Source organism: Camelus ferus, chromosome 1 (genome assembly GCF_009834535.1).
Source record: "Camelus ferus isolate YT-003-E chromosome 1, BCGSAC_Cfer_1.0, whole genome shotgun sequence".
Taxonomy (NCBI): domain Eukaryota; kingdom Metazoa; phylum Chordata; class Mammalia; order Artiodactyla; family Camelidae; genus Camelus; species Camelus ferus.
In genome coordinates this window covers 93797981-93816540 of record NC_045696.1, presented here as the reverse complement: position 1 = coordinate 93816540, position 18560 = coordinate 93797981, and the positions used below count along the sequence as shown (strand labels likewise).

At 35.0% G+C, this 18560-nt stretch overlaps 1 protein-coding gene across 1 annotated transcript in view; it reads right to left on the bottom strand.

Moving 5' to 3' along the window:
• The window catches only part of DHX36 (DEAH-box helicase 36), a 49730-nt gene that overhangs the window by 14887 nt on the left and 16283 nt on the right, over positions 1–18560 (bottom strand). Inside the window, exons 10-19 of the mRNA XM_006185677.3 lie at positions 15682–15822; positions 15311–15413; positions 14689–14776; positions 11818–11873; positions 10246–10310; positions 9239–9382; positions 6153–6270; positions 5035–5133; positions 449–622; positions 213–299 (exon numbers count right to left, since the gene is read on the bottom strand). Of these exons, the coding sequence (XP_006185739.2) occupies positions 213–299; positions 449–622; positions 5035–5133; positions 6153–6270; positions 9239–9382; positions 10246–10310; positions 11818–11873; positions 14689–14776; positions 15311–15413; positions 15682–15822 (1075 nt within the window). The remainder of the gene's footprint in view (positions 1–212; positions 300–448; positions 623–5034; positions 5134–6152; positions 6271–9238; positions 9383–10245; positions 10311–11817; positions 11874–14688; positions 14777–15310; positions 15414–15681; positions 15823–18560) is intronic.

Sequence of the window (18560 nt, the reverse complement as noted above, 5' to 3'; positions counted from 1 at the left end):
ATTTTAAACCAAGTTGTTCACTTGTTCTATTGTTATCAAAACACAAAATTGTTATCAATTTTTTCCAAAAGGGTAAATGTAATAAGCTACCACAAAATTAAAAAATGATGTGCAATTTTTTTCAAATGTTCACCTAATTTTAAACATTCTCATTTGACAGTTTATTTCTGATGATTAAACTTGTTTTAAAAAGTGAAATATATTCCTTTTACCTCAAATGCATTCACGACTGTCAGGTGGTCACTTTTAGTATCCTTTGCCAATTCCTTTCTTCTTGCATCTGCAACTTTTTCTTTTCCCTTAAAACAAATGAAGGCAGCTTAAATTGCTCTTATGGTATATAACAGAGAATTGCATTCTAATAAAAAGCTAACAAAAAATGTACCCAAGCAAACAACTATCCTGCATATCTAAAAATACCTTAGCCTTTTACGGGTATCTTTCTTACCAATGGAATCACAAAAGGATCTTTGAAGCTGAGACTAGCAGCAATGGTGAGTACTGGGTCTAAGCAACAGAACAGAGCTCCGAAAAGAATCATTTTCCCAATGTGTGGCTCAACTGGTAATCGTGCTAAGTGGATTCCAAGAGGTGTCAATTCTTCCTGTTTATCCAGAGCATTCTGTAAAGTAAGAGTTTATATTTAAAACAGACATTGTAAGGCATCACATTTTAGTTTGTTTATAAAAAACAGGGCACTCCTCACTCTCTTAAGTCCAAATGCCCTAATATTGTTTAGCTTTGATTTTCTTCATCAAAACGTAGGTTTGGAGGTCAGCAAAGGTTAGAAACTTATTTAAACAATAACAAAATTAATCCACAACTCAGCTTTACTATAAATGCTAGGAGAGAAATGAGAGACCAACACATTATCAAGATTTCAATCAGGTAAAGAAAATCACCAAGTACAAGAGTTGTGGGAAAAATAAAACAAAAAATGAGACATCATTATACACAGGAAACTCACAATGCAGAGCCCTCAATTCTAGTACTTTAGGAGACATGGGACAGGAGGGCAAGAGACGAAAGATGTAGCTAGAACCACAACCCCCCCAATGGGGGTGACATCTGCTCTGATGACCAGGGTAATTTGATCCAGTCATCCCACTGAGCACAGCTAGAAAAGCTGCTTCTTGAAGACACTGAGGAGTTACAAAAGAATTGTAAGAACTACAAGTCTAGGATGTGGGGAGAGACAGAAGTCCAGGGAGGTGAGCCCAACGTTGGGGCTACTCTTCCCCGTAGCAGCAACACAGATCCTCTCTGGAGGACGTTATCATCACCCCAAGTTCCAGGCTTTTTATCTACAAAGACCTTTGTAAATACAATGTCCAGTACACATTCAAAATAACAAGATTTGAACAACAAAATAATAAAAAATGTAACATATATATTCCATCACACACAGACTTCTAAATGTTTATGAAGGTAATAACTCCAATTTTGCAAAACCTCTTTCAGAGAACAGAAAAAGAAGAAAGTTGTTTTCTGAGCCCAGCATAATCCTGGTACTTACCTGACAGAGACATTTGGAGAAAGGAAAACTGAATCATCTTACACATGAGAAACCCAAAACAAAATAATGGCAAATCGACTCCCAGCAAGTTAGTTTCAGGAATGAAAGTTGGCTTAACATTTGAAAAATTAATGTAGTTCAATACATTATAAATTAAACATGAAAAACAGCATAATCATATACTCTCATTGGCAGCAGAGAAGGTATTTGATAAAATCAATTATTCATGCATAATAAAAAATCCCTTAGTAAACCAAGAAATTTCCTTAATATGACAGTTTCTACAAAAAAACCTTCAAAAAATGCTTAATTAACTATTGACAGCCTTCTCTATGAGAATAAGAACACAAGAATACACAGTATTATATCACTTCTGCTCAACACTGTACTGGGGATCCTGGACGATAGTTGGAAAGGAATAAATAAAACTGCAATTATTTACAGATGTGACTGTGTACGAAGAAAGAGAAGTCTAAATATAGTTCTCAGAATAAGTGAGTTTCACAGCCTTGATGAATAAAAGGACAACATTCAAAACCAACTTCATTTCTGTATATCAAGACTCACAAGAAAATGAAAAATTTTTGAATTAGAATAGAATCCAAAAATACCATAACCAAGAAATAAATCTTTCAAAAAGTTTTATAAAACCCCACACAGAAAACACTGAAACATCAAGAGAGATTAAATCAATGGGAGAGATCATGTTCTTGTTTGGTAAGACTCCGTCCTGTAATTAAGGCAGTGTGGCACCAGCTCAGGACAGAAATACACACCAAGAGAACAGAGCAGAACCTACAAACAGACACAGACATCCACAGACACTTGATCTATGGCAGTGGCTGTGGAACAAAGAGAAAGGAAGAACTTTCCTATAAATGGTTTCAGTCAACTGATTACAGATCTGAAAACTGTTTCCTACCTCACCTACACACACACACACACACACACACACACACAAATCAAGATGCAGATGGATTATATATATAAGTATAAAAAAGAAAACAATAAAGTTAAAACAATATATCTTCATGACTCCAGGGCAGACAACTGTTACTTACTAAAGGACAAAAAGCAGTAACAATAAAGAAATTGTCTGATACATTTGATTACATTAAAATTACAAGGATTTGTCAGAACACTTTTAAAAAGTGAAAAGGTAAAAAAGTGTACACATGTGTAATACACAGTTAACAAAAGGCTCAGATCAAGAGTACACAAAAATACATAATGATCTCCTACAACATAAGGGGAAAACAGGCATCCATAATTTATAAATGAGACTATACAAATGGGCAACAAACATGGAAAGTTAACCTACAAATCCACTAGTAGTCATGATAATACAAATTTACACCACAAAACTACTACACACCAACCAGCATGCTTAGAATAAAAGACTACTAAGAGTTGCTCACACTACAGAGCAATGAGAACTCTTACCTACCCACTAGCACTGGTAGGAGTGTAAGTAGTTTTGACGACTTTGGAGAAATACTGAATACTGAAGAATATTCACACCAGCACTACATATAATAGCCTCAACATGGAAAGAACCAAAATGCCTTTCAGTAGTCATCTAACAAAATACAGAAAAGAAATGAAAACAAACGAACTATAGCTAAAAGCAATAATGCACATGAATCTCTCAATGTTCAGAGAAAGAACCCAGAACCCCATTCCTCCAAAAAAAAAAAAACCTACCAAAAATCAAAAAGACAACAAACAAAAAACCCCCACCACATTCTGCATGAGTTCATGTAAAGTTCACAATAGGCCAAATTAAACTTAGCTTTTCATAGATGTATACTGGTATGGCAAAACCATCAAGAAAAACAAGCAAGACAAGTCATGATAGGGATTATTTTGGGGACTGAGTAACACTGGAGTGACTGGGAGAGGGTAGGAAGTGGGCCTTTATGATACTGGAAATGATCTTTCTTCTTGACAAGAATGAAAATAAGTGGCGCTCACTTTGTGATAAATCATTAAGCTGGACATTTCTGTTCTGCTCTTTTATCTTGGATGGGCAATGCTGTATTTCACAATAAAAAGTGTTTCAAAAACATGGGCTTCAGCCCCTACTGTTGACTTGCTGGGTCTTTTCAGTTTTGTTGCCTGGAAATGGCTAAGTGAAGACTGGCTCTTTTTTTTTTTTTTTTTTCATTTATTTATTGTATTTGTTTTTTTTGGGGGGGGGAGAAATTACATTTACTTATTTATTCTTGGAGGACGTACTGGGGATTGAACCCAGGACCTTGTGAGTACTGAGCATGCATTCTACCACTGGAGCTACACCCTGCCCCCAAGACTGGCTCTTAAATTCAGCTGGGACAAAAGTCATCCAACTCAGGCTTCAGGGTCCATCTGTCCTCTGGTCATCTGTCTACCACAAATAATGAGTTGATTTTCTGATCACCACCTAGCTTTCTACCATTATATTCTATTAGATAAAAGTCTGGAGGCAAAAAGAGGTCAGTAGTAAAACCACACTACTCCCTAAAATTCCAGTAACGTCTCTAAATCTATTCCAATTTCTAACAAAGATGGTAAGATATGTTACAATGCTTTTTCATTGGCCAAATTCTCAAAATTATCTATGTGGATGGCTCAAATAAAACTAATATATAAAATACATCTCTGGCATCCTCTAACCCAGCACTCATCAACAGAACCTGTAGTGTTGACAGAAAGTCTATTCCTGCACTGTCCACATGGGTAGCCACTAGCCACATGTGCCTATTAAGCATCTAAAATGTTCGAGTATGACTGAAATACTGAATTTGCAATTTAATTAAAAATTTAAATTTAAATAGTCACATGTGGCTGGTGGTTATACACTGGACAGCACAGCTCTAACCTGTATTCCTCTCCACTCTGGGTACCAACTCACAGCCAGTCCCGTGCCTCTTCTTAACATGGTCTTGTGCAGGGATGGCTACCAAGTAAGTGGTCACTTGACTAAGACACTGAAACTAGTTTCTCAAAACACTGACTTCATAAAAGGAACTAAGGAAAAAAAGCTGTAAGAAAAAAATAACAGGCATGGGGAAATGATATTTTGGAGAAAAGCCATCTGCTAGTATTCTTTCAAAAATAAATGTTGCCTTTATATGACGTCCATACTGTCATTAAGCTACTTGGATTTGACAAAAGCTCTAAAAACATGGTTATCAGAAAGAGTGAAATAAACCAACTAAATTCATTTCAAAAATACAAATGAAGATGACCAGTAATTAAAAGATTTCAAAATCTTATATAATTTTAAATCAGGCCTACAAGGAAAACCAACTGTATGGCAAGAGCCCAGTATGATAAATATCACAAAGGTATCATTTTATAACTTTCTACTTTTTTATTCATACTCTGAGCGAACAGGCAAACAGTTAATCAAATTTGTCACTGCATACTCACTGGTCCACCTTGCAGTAATGAAAGTAAATTTTATAGCTAGCTGGCTTACATACTCTTAACCCTCTAAATCTAAGTTAGAATAAAAGAAAAAAAATCAAATTTACCAGTTCCATCAGATGATTTATGGAGAGTGACACTGCTTCATTTGATGGTGGATCCATTAGCCTACTCAGAAAGTAAGCAATCCCACCAAGCCTTAAAATCTGAGGGGAAAAAAATGTAATTACACACATATACTGACATAGCTGTTTGGTCCTGCCTGTGTCACTCACTCAAATAAAGCATCAAACCTATACATGATTTTCAAGTTAGCTATTTTACACAGTAAGTTAAAATTAAATTTATGATTCTATAAAAACATGTTTAAAAGCCAATATACTACCTTCTAACACCCACCAACTCTATTAATGAGAAGATAAGGTGACAGTTAAAATCTCAACAAACAAGTTGACTAACAATTATCTTCAAGGTAAGGTTAATTATAGCAAAAAACAAAAGATGCCCCAAAAATGATAAGTAGTTTAGAATATGGGATAACATCTTAAGATGTAATAACCATAGCTAACATTGACTGAATTCTTACTATGTGCCAGGAACTGTTACAAGAATTTTATGAGGTCAATTTAAATAACTTGCCCAATGTAACAGACCTAGCTTGCCACTGGAGGAGCTGGGATTCAGACACGAGCGTCCGGCTCCAAAGCAGTACATGTGACTAAGAACTGTTTAATAAACATATAAAGGAAGCTTAAAAACAGTTCACAATTGACCCCTGAACAGGGTTGAACTGTGTGAGTCCACTTATATGTGGATATTTTTCGATAGATATAGTACTTGTATTTTCATTTTACAGGTCTTTGTGGGGAAAAGTTTCTATCTGATGAGACATCACAACCTGTAGAATTAAAAGAACTAGGGTCTGAGTCCTTATTCTATCTTAACTGTTCCAAGTACCTCCCCTTGGGTGAATCATTTAACAATTCTTTTTGTATTCTGAGGCAGAGAAGGCAGTAAGGGGTTTTCCACTGTAGAGGGAGGGCGGGGGGGCAGTGCCCTTACTAGGACCAATGTTGCTCAAGGGTCAACTATACAGACAGACACAAAAAAAACAAATGCGTGGTAAAAATTCTTTCCAGAAGATTAATATACTACTTTCTTCAATAAAAGATGTTGAAAATTAGAACCCCATTCCTATTTACTTTAACTCTCCCACCTAATTTACCTTTATTTGTAAACAAAGTTCTTCCAAAGGTGTTCTCAAAATTTCTGGCAGCTGATAGTCATCTAGAAGGCTGGCTCTAAGACCATTATACAGATGATAGCAATGACCAGGTTGAACTCTTAAAAAAGAAGGGGGGGATGCAGTATTATCAGCGACTTTTTAAGAACTCCAGAGAAAAGAGCAGGTAGTGAAAGTAGCCAGTATCTATTTCTTACAAGACACATCATAACTAATTTACTTAATTATTACTTTATTTTTATTAATGATATATTCCTTCTCCCCATCTGTTTTGAATAACCTTAAACCCGCTAAGTCTTTTTTTTTTTTAACATTTTTTATTGATTTATAATTTTACAATGTTGTGTCAAATTCCAGTGTTCAGCACAATTTTTCAGTTATTCATGGACATATACACACTCATTGTCACATTTTTTTCTCTGTGAGTTATCATAACATTTTGTGTATATTTCCCTGTGCTATACAGTGTAGTCTATTCTACAATTTTGAAATCCCAGGCTATCCCTTCCCACCCTCCACCCCCCTGGTAACCACAAGTCTGTATTCTCTGTCTGTGAGTCTATTTCTGTCCTTTATTTACGCTTTGTTTTTGTTTGTTTGTTTTTGTTTTTGTTTTTTAGATTCCACATATGAGCGATCTCATATGGTATTTTTCTTTCTCTTTCTGGCTTACTTCACTTAGAATGACATTCTCCAGGTCCATCCATGTTCGTGCAAATGGCATTATTTTATTATTTTTTATAACTGAGTAGTATTCCATTGTATAAATATACCACATCTTCCTTATCTAGTCACCTGTTGATGGACATTTAGGCTGTTTCCATGTTTTGGCTATTGTAAATAGTGCTGCTATGAACATTGGGGTGCAGGTGTCATCCTGAAGTAGATTTCCCTCTGGATACAAGCCCAGGAGTGGGATTCCTGGGTCATATGGTAAGTGTATTCCTAGTCTTCTGAGGAATCTCCACACTGTTTTCCATAGTGGCTGCACCAAACTGCATTCCCACCAGCAGTGTAGGAGGGTTCCCCTTTCTCCACAGCCTCTCCAGCATTTGTCATTTGTGGATTTTTGAATGACGGCCATTCTGACTGGTGTGAGGTGATACCTCATTGTAGTTTTGATTTGCATTTCTCTGATAATTAGTGATATTGAGCTAAACCCGCTAAGTCTTAGTTTTAAAAATGCAATATTGCTTCCACCTACCAATAACTTGGTTCCCTATTTCTGTTTTACAGATTCCAGACTGCCATGCTCACTTAACAGCAGTAAACTTAGGTTACTCTCTGTGCCTTGTGAGCATTTTATGTAACAAATCCTGCCATTAATCTATGTTACTTAAAAAACTTTTAGGTATGTGCTACTTATTGAGTTCTCAGAGAAATGCTGGAAACTTTTTTTACTGTTTGCATCTAGTGATCTGAATACTATTCCCTGGACAATGTTACGGACAGAAGTGAAGAGGTGAAGCATTTCATGCATTTTCAAGCAGAATAAGTATTTCTATGGGCTTCTGCTATTATAGCAGAAGGAAGAGGCCCTTTTCCTATAGGAGCAAAAATAAATTCTAGAAGTCTTAGCTATTTCTGTCATGAGTCTACAAAGGCCCATTATCTATTACAAAACATACCTGTAGAAACTAAATAAAGAGGGTAGTATATTTTGCTCTGGTCTTCAAAATAATTATCAATCTCATTAGGCTTCGCTAAAGAAATTTATATCTATGGAGCCTAAAGGGACTGTTTTCCATTTGAATTGAAACACTAACTCCACAGTCAATTTTCCCATTAGGATAGTGCAAGTAAAGCAATTAGATCCAATGTAGTATTTCATTACATTTACTTTATTTCCATGATTGTTTCAGGATCAAACCTAAGTCCTAGCATGTTTACTATTCATATATAAAAGTGTGCCGAATCATTTACCACAGTGAATACTTTTTGAATCAGTATCCATTGGTGATAGGTCTGCGTGGGAAAACCTCAGTCTTGCTGGGTCCCCAATCAAGTTATCCCGATAACTGATTAGAAGGTACATGTCTTGGACTAAGCCACAACTTGGGCTCAACAGCACTAACTAAATAATCTAACAAACTACCCAGAAATCAAGTTATACTGGGATAATCTACAAGGATTATAGCGAGTGAGTCAGAGCTTTACAGATAGAGCACAAACTTACAACAAAGGGTTGATAAAATGGTCTATAAAACTTTCTTTCAACTCTCCTTACCTAAGTCAGTACCTGAAGATTAATGGGAATCTTTCTGTTCTATCTTTGAGGCAAAATAAAAACTCTCTTCTACAACACTAGATGACTGGACTACTCATATGAGTAAGGGTGTAAAAATACTGCAAAGTATACACAAAATGAGTAAGCGCAATTACTTGTGTTAAAGGCAGATAATTTTTCTTACCACTAAGACAAAGATATTTTTATTTCTTTATGCCATCAACCACATCAGTGTGAAAAAAGGTACTTTCCTTGTGTTTTCATTGGTAACTGATACCGAAAAACCAGCACACCTGTAAAGTATAGTGATCAGGAGCCCAGACCGTGGAGCCAGATTTCCTGGATTCAAATCCTGACTCTGCTACTTATACAGCTGTGTGACTCTGGACAGATCACTTTTAATTTCTTTATTCTTGAAATGGAGATAATAACCTGCCTCACAGCAGCACTGTGGTGAGGATTAAGCAAGTTAATGTATATGAAGTGTTTAGGAGGTGACCAGACATTAAAATATTAGTAGTTATCATCAATATTACTAACATATGGTTTTAAAAAAGAAAATTACAACAGAGCTAATGAAGATAAAGAACACAGAATATTAATTTTAATTAACTGTATTGAGGAAGTACAGGTAGAAAAATCATAAAATAGTAAACCTGGCAGCTATTTTTTCAAAGAAACTATGATTAAAACAACTTTCCCATTTAAAAATGTCCTACAACAAATTTTTTAAAATATGAAAGGTAACGCTCCTAATAAATATTTTGAAATGCCAATGACACATTTTGCTGCTCTAAATTTTTATGTGTTCTAAAGGCTTCATACAAAGGTCCCATCTTACCTTCCAGCTCGACCTTTCCTTTGCTTGGCATTAGCTTTACTAACCCACTCAGCAGACATTGTACTGATGTTGTTCTGTGTGTCAAAGTGTGTCTCCTTTATTTTTCCTCCGTCTATTACATAAACTACATCATCTATGGTAATGCTGTTCAGAAAAAGATATATAAAATATTAAAACACATCAAAAGCTATTAACCTATAACAGGTCTACAGACAGGGATTTTAGAACATTTTTTATTGGGTCACATTGATTTTAGTAGTTCAAGATTTTCATCACTTTTCCCACATTTACCAACATTATGAGAATCAAGCCCCTAATCACAGGCAGCATCGGAAACTAAAGTGGCAGCAAATAGTGCCAATCCTGCAGATCACGTGCTGAATTCTTATTTGCCCACAGCCAAACTTCATAGATTGCCTGACGACTTTTGTACCTAACTTTGTGGGATAGGATGCCATGGTTCAATGTCAGCTTCCACAGAACAATCTATTGCAGTGACTATACTGGTATACAAGTATCTCCAAGGAAATACATTTTATAGGCTGTATATAACTAATTACTAAATTACCAAATGATTCCACCCCTAACCAATAAAAGACAAAAGAACAAAACTGGTGGGAAGGGAAATAGCTCAGACTGTATGCCTAACATGCACATGGTCCTGGGTTCAATCCCCAGTATCTCCGTTAAAACAAAGTAATTTTTTTTTTAAATCTTAAAAAAAAAAATAAAAATAAAATTGACCTCAGGTCCATTGATTCTTTAGGAAAGCTTTGGAAAAAAACACTTAATAGATTGTTTCTGAAGAGGCTAAAACATTAGTATAAGGTTAAATAAAAAAACCCCAAACCCAAAACCTGTATTTACTACCACAACTTAAGTAAAATAGCTTTATTTTTAAGAAGTTACAAAATATTTTGTAGAAAAAAAGATTAAGGTATGTTAACAATTTATGGGGCTCAAAACTAATGTAATCCTTAGTAGTTGGTAATTAAAACAATTTTTACCTGGTCTCTGCAATATTGGTAGCAATGACTATTTTCCGAACACCAGGAGGGGTTCTTTTAAAAACCTGTAGGAATAAATACATCAAAATCCCCAAAGTGAACTAATTTCTGATTGATCATTCTTGCAATTAGAGGAATTACTTCGATATTATTTATTTTTTAGCATTTTATGTTCATTCATTGACATATGCCTCTTAATATTCATATATATATTTAAATGGTATATTTCGTTTTCAATATCACAAAACTCCCTTTTGGTAAACCAAACTAAATTTCCCACATATGTTAACCTCACCACAAACAAGATTTCAGATGAAATGTGGTAATTTAAATTTATAGAATGTTTTTAAACAAAAGCTGGAGAGTATAAACATCTTATTGCATAGCCAACTTATAAAGGAGAGGGACGAAAGTTTAGTTTAAGGACAAGAATTATGAATTACCCAACACTGTATAGGTAAAGACACCAACCAACCAGACAGATGCCCACCTCCTCAGAACGGATGTCAGCTGGCTGTGCCACTGTATACTGGCTTTTAAGATTAGACTGGATTTTTTTTAAGAAATCCTTTTCAAATGGTGAATCCCATTAACAACATCATGTTGGCAAAGCCATTCAAGTAGAAAGAAGTCAGGTAGCCAAGTACTACTTGGTTGTAAAGCAAAAATAATAATAATAAAATGCATAAACTTATCCCCTCAGTTGTAAAAATGGTAATCAATAGAGGAAATGTTGTCAGTCTTTTCACATATGATATCTAGCAAAGGAATATATAATTTCCGGTTAGGGGTCAGAGATGGAAGAAACTCCACATTAGATACTCTTTCGTCCAGTCTTTGGAATCAAGAGTTCACTCTTTCCTCTTCTTCCCTCAAGTGTACACTCTGTATCTAATCCAGCTGGCTGAGCCTTACTCAGGATTAAGGTTCTAGCAAAAAGGTTATAAATCTCAGTAATAAATGTCTTGATATTTTCTTATAGAAAGAGTGAAAAAACTAGAAGGAAACAGAGGTACATTTTCTGATCCATCTTATTCTACTAGGAGCTGCAAACAATGCAGTCTAGAAAATTATCCTGCCTTTGAGAATGTAGTATTCATTCTAACCAGAGAAATCCCTGAATCGGACAGAGCCAAAGCATCTAAAATCATAACACAGTATTGAAATCTCAAACATACTAAAATACCTCCAAGTATATGAACTGTCACATCAAAATTTCAAACATCAAGCAGTAGCATGTCATAGATTATTAATATCTAGGTTGAGTTATTTTTATTGGTACTCACATACCTTTTTCTTTTATTCAGGAAACCCAAACAAGTTATTGGTGAATCCAATCTTTAAACATTTCCCTAATGTTGACAAAACTAATTTGATTTGTGGACTACCCTCTCTTATTCAAGTTTTGGTGCAATCATCCCCTGGAGACTCATTTAAAAAGCTTCTCAAAGAAGTACTGTTTTATGGATTACTATTTGAAAATGTCCCGTAAGAAGTAAAAGAAAATAAAACACAATAAACAGTCCTTAAAGCTTGCCTCAATTTTAAAAACAAATAAATTTAACAACATACCTGTGTCTGGTTAACTGTAGGCATCAGTGAATGTAAAGGTATAATAAGGAATCTATCTGAAAATCAGAAAATTAAATTTTAAGATAAATAGTTGCAGAAAAGCTCCATCAGACATACATAACAATGAATTCATATACTAAACCACGTAACTCTTAATTTATATTCCTCTTTTATAATCAGACCAACTTTATTCTTTATATTGTTTTCTGAATGCTTCAACAAGTTCATGTCAACTTATTCTGTCAATTTATTTCATATTCTCCAAATTCTTAAAGAATGCTTAAAAGTTGGAAGCACTCTTTCCAAATTATACTAGAACATCACTAACTCCATTCCCACCACTAATTAAAGACCAATGGATTGTGCTTAATAAGAATGAGTATGCTTAAAATAGGATTACCCAAAGTCTATAATCATACAAAGAATGTTTACATTTTAAAAGAAAATTACTTATTAAATTTTGATGTCCTACTTAAAAATAATGAAATGGTGCTGGTTAAATGTAATACATTCCAAAAGTGACCCACATTTTAAAACATAATTCTGTTAAAAACATTAAAAAATGTATGTTTTAAGTTTCAAAATGAAGTAGCTCAAGACTATCCATGATTATAAGCCAACCAAGTTTAGTGATGGGAAGGAGGGAGAGTGTTAAGGAAGCAAGGGTAAATTTCACAGTTACAAAAAATGCAGCCTGACTTAAACCTCTAACAAGAATGTCTGAATGACCCAAGATAGCTGTATTTCCCCAGATAAGAACTACTGTTATTCAAAGGAGATAAGATGCTCCCTAAAGACTCTCTATGACCAACCCTCCTGAACTTAAAAAGTAGTCTAAAGCCATCAAGTAACTGGTATTGCTAAAAAAAAAAAAAAAAAAAAAGAATGCTCTGAATTACTCATCTCTGTGACACAATATGAAATACATCAACTAAAAATACTTAAGTCGAACTGAATCAAGGCTTTAGATATAATTTCCAGTTTATACGAAATACAGGCAAGAGGATCAAATGAAATAAAGATTCAGACAAATCCAGGAAGTTGCACCTAGTCTTTTCCACAAGTCATTACCACAGGCGAAGTGAGGGGAGGATGGGAGTGATGTTCCAGAACTAGAGTAAAAGATTAACCAGTTTGATTTTTTCTATAGTTTCAACAAGCTAGATATAAAAGACACTTTGAGGGAAAATGGGAAAATTTGATTTTAGACTGGATAACCAGATGATACTAAAGACCAGGTTAGACAATGGCATTGTGGTTATATAGAAAATTGTCTTTCCTTTTAGAGATACATGCTCATACATTTAAAGATAACATGTGACAGCTGCAATTTACTTTGAAAGTAAAAGAAATTTTGTTGAAGACAATATAATTGGGATAAAAATAGTTTATATTGCTGATACTGCACAACCAAAGTAGTCAATGGGAATAAAATATACATTTTTATGAGAAGAAATTAAGAAAGTTGACAAGCATTCAACAGTTTCAAGATATACTTTTCAGTCAGTACAGAGTTTGGCCTATTTCCCCCACTTCTATATGGCTAGCATAATATAAGTGATTATCAAGGCCAAATTTTAAAAATATAATTTATTTGAGAAAAAACGTTCCTATTAAATTTTTGAAAGTTTCTTTTAAAAGAAAGTAAGTTGTGGTGGAAGTATAAATTAATACTTCACTCCTTGAGAACATTTAATTTAAATTAGAAAGTTAAGGAAGTCAATTACAGTAATCTCTAATATCATACTCTTTCCCCACTCTCCCAAAAATGATCGCCACTGCACTTTTCTCAGAAAATATATACACACTCATTTTTTTTAAAACTAGAAGTAGATTATACAATAGTGTTTATCACAGGGGAAGAAGCAGCTAGAGTTGGAAGGTTAGACAAAGAAATAGTCCAGTTGTTTACAAAAGTAATTCAGTTGTATAATAGAATCACGACTACACTTTTTCTATAGAGAATGGTTATCACTGACAGGGAAAAGAGAAAGTAGCATTTCACTACAAATAAGTCATGGTAATAAGGTAAAAATATTTTTCCACCTAGAGAATAGAAAATAATTTTAATTATAGAGGATCCTTTCAGGGCATTACCACAATGGGATTTGACAAACAAGAAAAGATATTTTAGCCAATAAAATTAGATCTAAATATTTTTTAGTGTTTTGTAAAAGTAAAATGTATAAAAAGCCCTTAGAGTATGGTTAGAAAGTATATTCAGAACCATAAAATACTAAATAGAATGCTTTGTATTTTACTGTAAAGTCATTTTAGTAATGACTTCTGAAAATGCTTTACCTGAATTTCATAGGCGAAAAACGTCCCAATGCATTTCTCTAAGACATAAGTTTTATCTCTCAAAACATGCTGTTTAAAAAATCACCTGAGGGATTTTTTAAAATTTCAGATACTCTGGTCACATTCTAATATCTGGGGTTAGGACGAAATCTGGGTATCTGAATTTTAAACAAGTGCCATGGGTGACTCTGTTGTACAGTCAGAGTTGAAGAATACCAGGCTAAGGGATTAAATTCAAACTTTTTTTCTGCCCAACTAAACGCAGTTGTGAGTGAAAAAACAAAAACCTCAAATGCCAACATCCGAACTAAATTTAAGGGCTCAATTTTATTAGGCAAATTTAGGAAGACAGGAAAAACAGTCTCACCATAATACCAAATATAAAGAGTTTCACCTACATACCTACAATCTTCACCTCTGACTTAGAATTTTAGGGGAGGAAAAAAAAAGCTCCAACTTTTGAAAAAATCCAACCTGGGCTAAGCTCACCAAGCTCAAGTGAAAGAAAATAAACTACATATGATTCAAGTACCACCCCTGGAATTGCAACAGAACACATTTCTCTAATACCTGATTTAAACATCACTTGTGACATCAAGAGATCATGTAAAGTGCTGATATTGTCCCAGCCTGGTAGAAAGACCAGTATTGCACCATCCTATATGGAGGGGAAATAACCATTACAAAGGATCACATGACAAAATACACTAAGAGTACAATTCTGTGCACATTTATATCTTCATTAAAATTATACTAGGTCAGGATGATTTTAGTTACTAACTATAACTAAAGAATTGATATTAACTAGCATTCATTAGAAAGATAGTGAAAATATTCTTTAGAATTTCTTTTTAAAATCCTAAATCTAAAAAGTCACAGACATTAGCTAAAACCAAAGAGTTTCAAAAAAGTGAAGCTATTAGAATTTATTATTTATTAGAAGAATTTATTTTAGGATCACTTTTTACAAACAGGATTTACAATCCAGACATTTAATTTGTTTAGTCTTTCCTTCAAATAGGTCAAGTGTCTAAATTTTTTGGTAGTTTGAAATTCCTTTTTCAGGTGACAAAAACCATTTCATCCATAGGCTATTTTTAAAAAGCATTTAAGAAAATTAGTTTTCTTTTTTCATGGCCTTAATATGAAAATAAAATTGAAATTATGTCCCTTGAAGAAAAACAAAACTAACCTCTTCTTGCAAAACAATATATCGAATAAGGGCAGCAATCAAATTCAGATCAACTTTATCATCATCCATCATTTCCATAACATCTACAGTGCTTGCAGAATACCTATCAAAGTCAAATAGAAAATCATGAAATACTTGATAGTTCCCTGAAGTTTAATTTGCTAGAAAATCTTAAATTAACTCAATCTGCAAATGGAAAACGTAATCAATAGACAGGAAAGAATGACTGGGATTATAATAGTGTTTCCAAGTCAAATCAGCATAGTATTCAGCTGGAATGAAGACTTGCAATGCTATCCTTAAATATGTGCAAAGTCAAGACAATTCTGCCTTTTGTTTCAGTCTCTCACTTTCAAACAAAATAGACTTACCTTTTCCGCAGTTCTCTCACATAACCTGGCCAGCGTTCTTTATAGATTGCTTCTTTTTCTTCTTTGTCTTGTCTATTTACATGTCCTTGCATGAAACCCCTTTTAAACTGGGATCTGTGTTCTTTTTGTTCTGGAACATACCTAAAATAAAAACATTCTTAAGTAGCTTTTTTGAAACACTTTGGTTTTAGCTAATAATTTTGATTTTTTACATTTAGGATTTAAAAAAAATTTAAAGAACATATTCACTACACTTCCTAATGAACACTAGTTAAATATCAATATATCTGTAAGTATTAATTAACATATGAAATGACATTTTAGATAAGAATCATTCTTCTCTATCAAAGTATATAAACCTTTTGATCATTTTTAGCAATCAAAATTTTAAAAATAACTAGAGTTTCGTCTCTAAGTTTACATTTGCTTTTTGATTTTAACTTACAAATCAAAAGTTAACATTAATATAAGTCCAAAATAATGATTGCCTAGAAGGACTCAAATTTTGAATAAAGGAGATTTCCAAACCTGAGTACACACAAGAATTCCCTGAGAAGTTTGTTAAATACAGCTTCCTAAGTCCTATACCTCGTAATTTGGATTCAGTAGGTCTGGCTGGGGTCTCTAATCCAGGAATTTCAATTAGTGCCCCAGGAGATTCAGTGTAGCTATAGACCTACAGACCTATCCTGGAGAACTATTTAGTTCTGCTCAGTCCCACAGACACAGCTAATGGCAGGATCAGAATCAGCATTCAAATCTCTTACATGCCAGTCCAGTGCTATGCTATGACTCCACCATGCTGCAGTGCCTGCTAACAACAGAGGGCATCTGCCCAACAATGCCACCTACCATAAGTGGGTTCTGAGAGGCATGTGGGTGGAGACAAAGAAAAATGAGTCTACACTTTAACCCAAAAGCCCCTCAGAGGTCACCTACAGGACAGCATCTAGATGGAATAGGGGGTGTGGAGCATGGGTTTTGTGAGTCACAGAACGGTTCTGATGTCCTCGCTCTGCCACTGACTAGCTTTGTGACCTTGGGCAAGGTATAAACCTCTGGCCTTTAGTTTCTTATTTGAGAGATTAATACACTTAAACCAGTACTGGCATGAGAATTTTTAAAAAGTAATAAAGCACAGTGTCTGAAACATAGCAGACACCCCCAAAGTGTTCATCAATCCCCTTCCCTATTCAGTACCTGTGACCCAGGATTCCCCTAAGTCTTCGATACATATAGAGGCACCAACGTGAGGTAGGGCAACCTGAGACAGAGATTGGTCTAGTCAGCAGGATGGACCCACAGCTGGTTCCCTTCCCAGCAATTCCAAACATAGAGGTCACCTTTAAACCCCCCCCCCAACCAAACACCCAATCACAACCCTCCATAACATCTCACCCTGCTTTCTTCCTTACTTCCCTGTAGTGCAGCTCTTCTTCTGGGAAGAAAATAGCTGAGGACCTCTGCTAAAAACTTTTTTTCAACAACCACCCTCCTTCAATTCCCCTTTTAGAGCTGACAAATGCATAGATACCATCCCCTTGCTTCAAGAGACGCCCCCTCCTCTTTAACTACAATGCCTTGTACATTCCCTGCCTTCTAGAGAGCTTAAGAAAGCAATTCATCTTTATGTAATTTTAGATTACTGATCCCTAAAACTTTGCTTTCATTATTGCAAGCTGTTGCCTATTTCTTTTAGAGAATAATTGGTAAATGTGCTTGGTAGGAAGTGGGACACACAGTAAAAGTGGAACTGAGAAGGGAGAGCATACAAATTTATGAGCACCGATGATAAAACCAGAGCACAGAAGACCAACATACACTCTTTCACTTTTATATATTCCACCCTAACATACACACTTCCCTCTTTACTACTCTGAATTTCACGGCTTTCCTGACTTGTCCAGCCTATCTCTGCTTTATAAATTTATTCCTCAATATACTCTTCAATTCCCAGAACTGGTCAGTCACACCTTGGAGTTAAAGCTTGTATGTCTCCCTATCTAGATATAAGCTCTGAGGGTGAGGGAATCTTTCCCTTGTTTTACCCTCACATCTTAGTGCACAGTGCAAGCCATAAAGTTCAAAAAATATCTGTTAAATAAATGTCCACTCAAAATTCAGCTGACTTTTCTCCACATAAAATATGCAGCCGGATCTTTGTTCTCACCTTCCCACTAACACTTCCTGGTTTTCTCCTTTAACAAGTAAGCTGTGGAGTCTTGAAAAATATCAGCACAAATGTTTCTTTCTACATCTGTAGATGCAGTTACTCAGATGTTTACTATAGGTCAGGCACTGTGCTATGGACTACTTACAAAGATGAACAGGACAAAATCCTTGACCTTGAAAATTTGAAATCTAGTACAAGAGGCAAATATAGAGATACGTTACATGTCAATAAGGTAAGTGTTGTAAGAGATATGATAAAAGTACTCTGGAAATATTGTTGAGAAAGTAATTCACTCTGTGAGAGGTATCAGAGGAAGCTTAATGGGCAGCAAAGCTAGGATTTGTTCTTACATCACCCATAGTTTCTAGGTGAAAGGAGATGGAGAAGGTGGCAAATATAACTCTAAAAGGAGGAAACAGCATGCAACAAAGCATAAAGTCATGAAAGAAAGGGCACAAGCTGGCACAGGAGGAATAGTGTATTTAGGAGGGACAGACGATGGGATGCGTAAGCCTAGAAAAAGCAGGTGGGGCCAGCTGGTAAAGAGACTGGGGGTGACTGGCTAAGGAGCTGGAACCTGATTCTATGAGTCTGTACTTTCCCAGCCCCACCTCGTCAAGGAATACAGACATAATTTTGTACAGCCTCTTGAGAAGCCTGCTAGCAGCTAACGGCCAGTGCTGAGGGGATCAATAACTTGGGCATA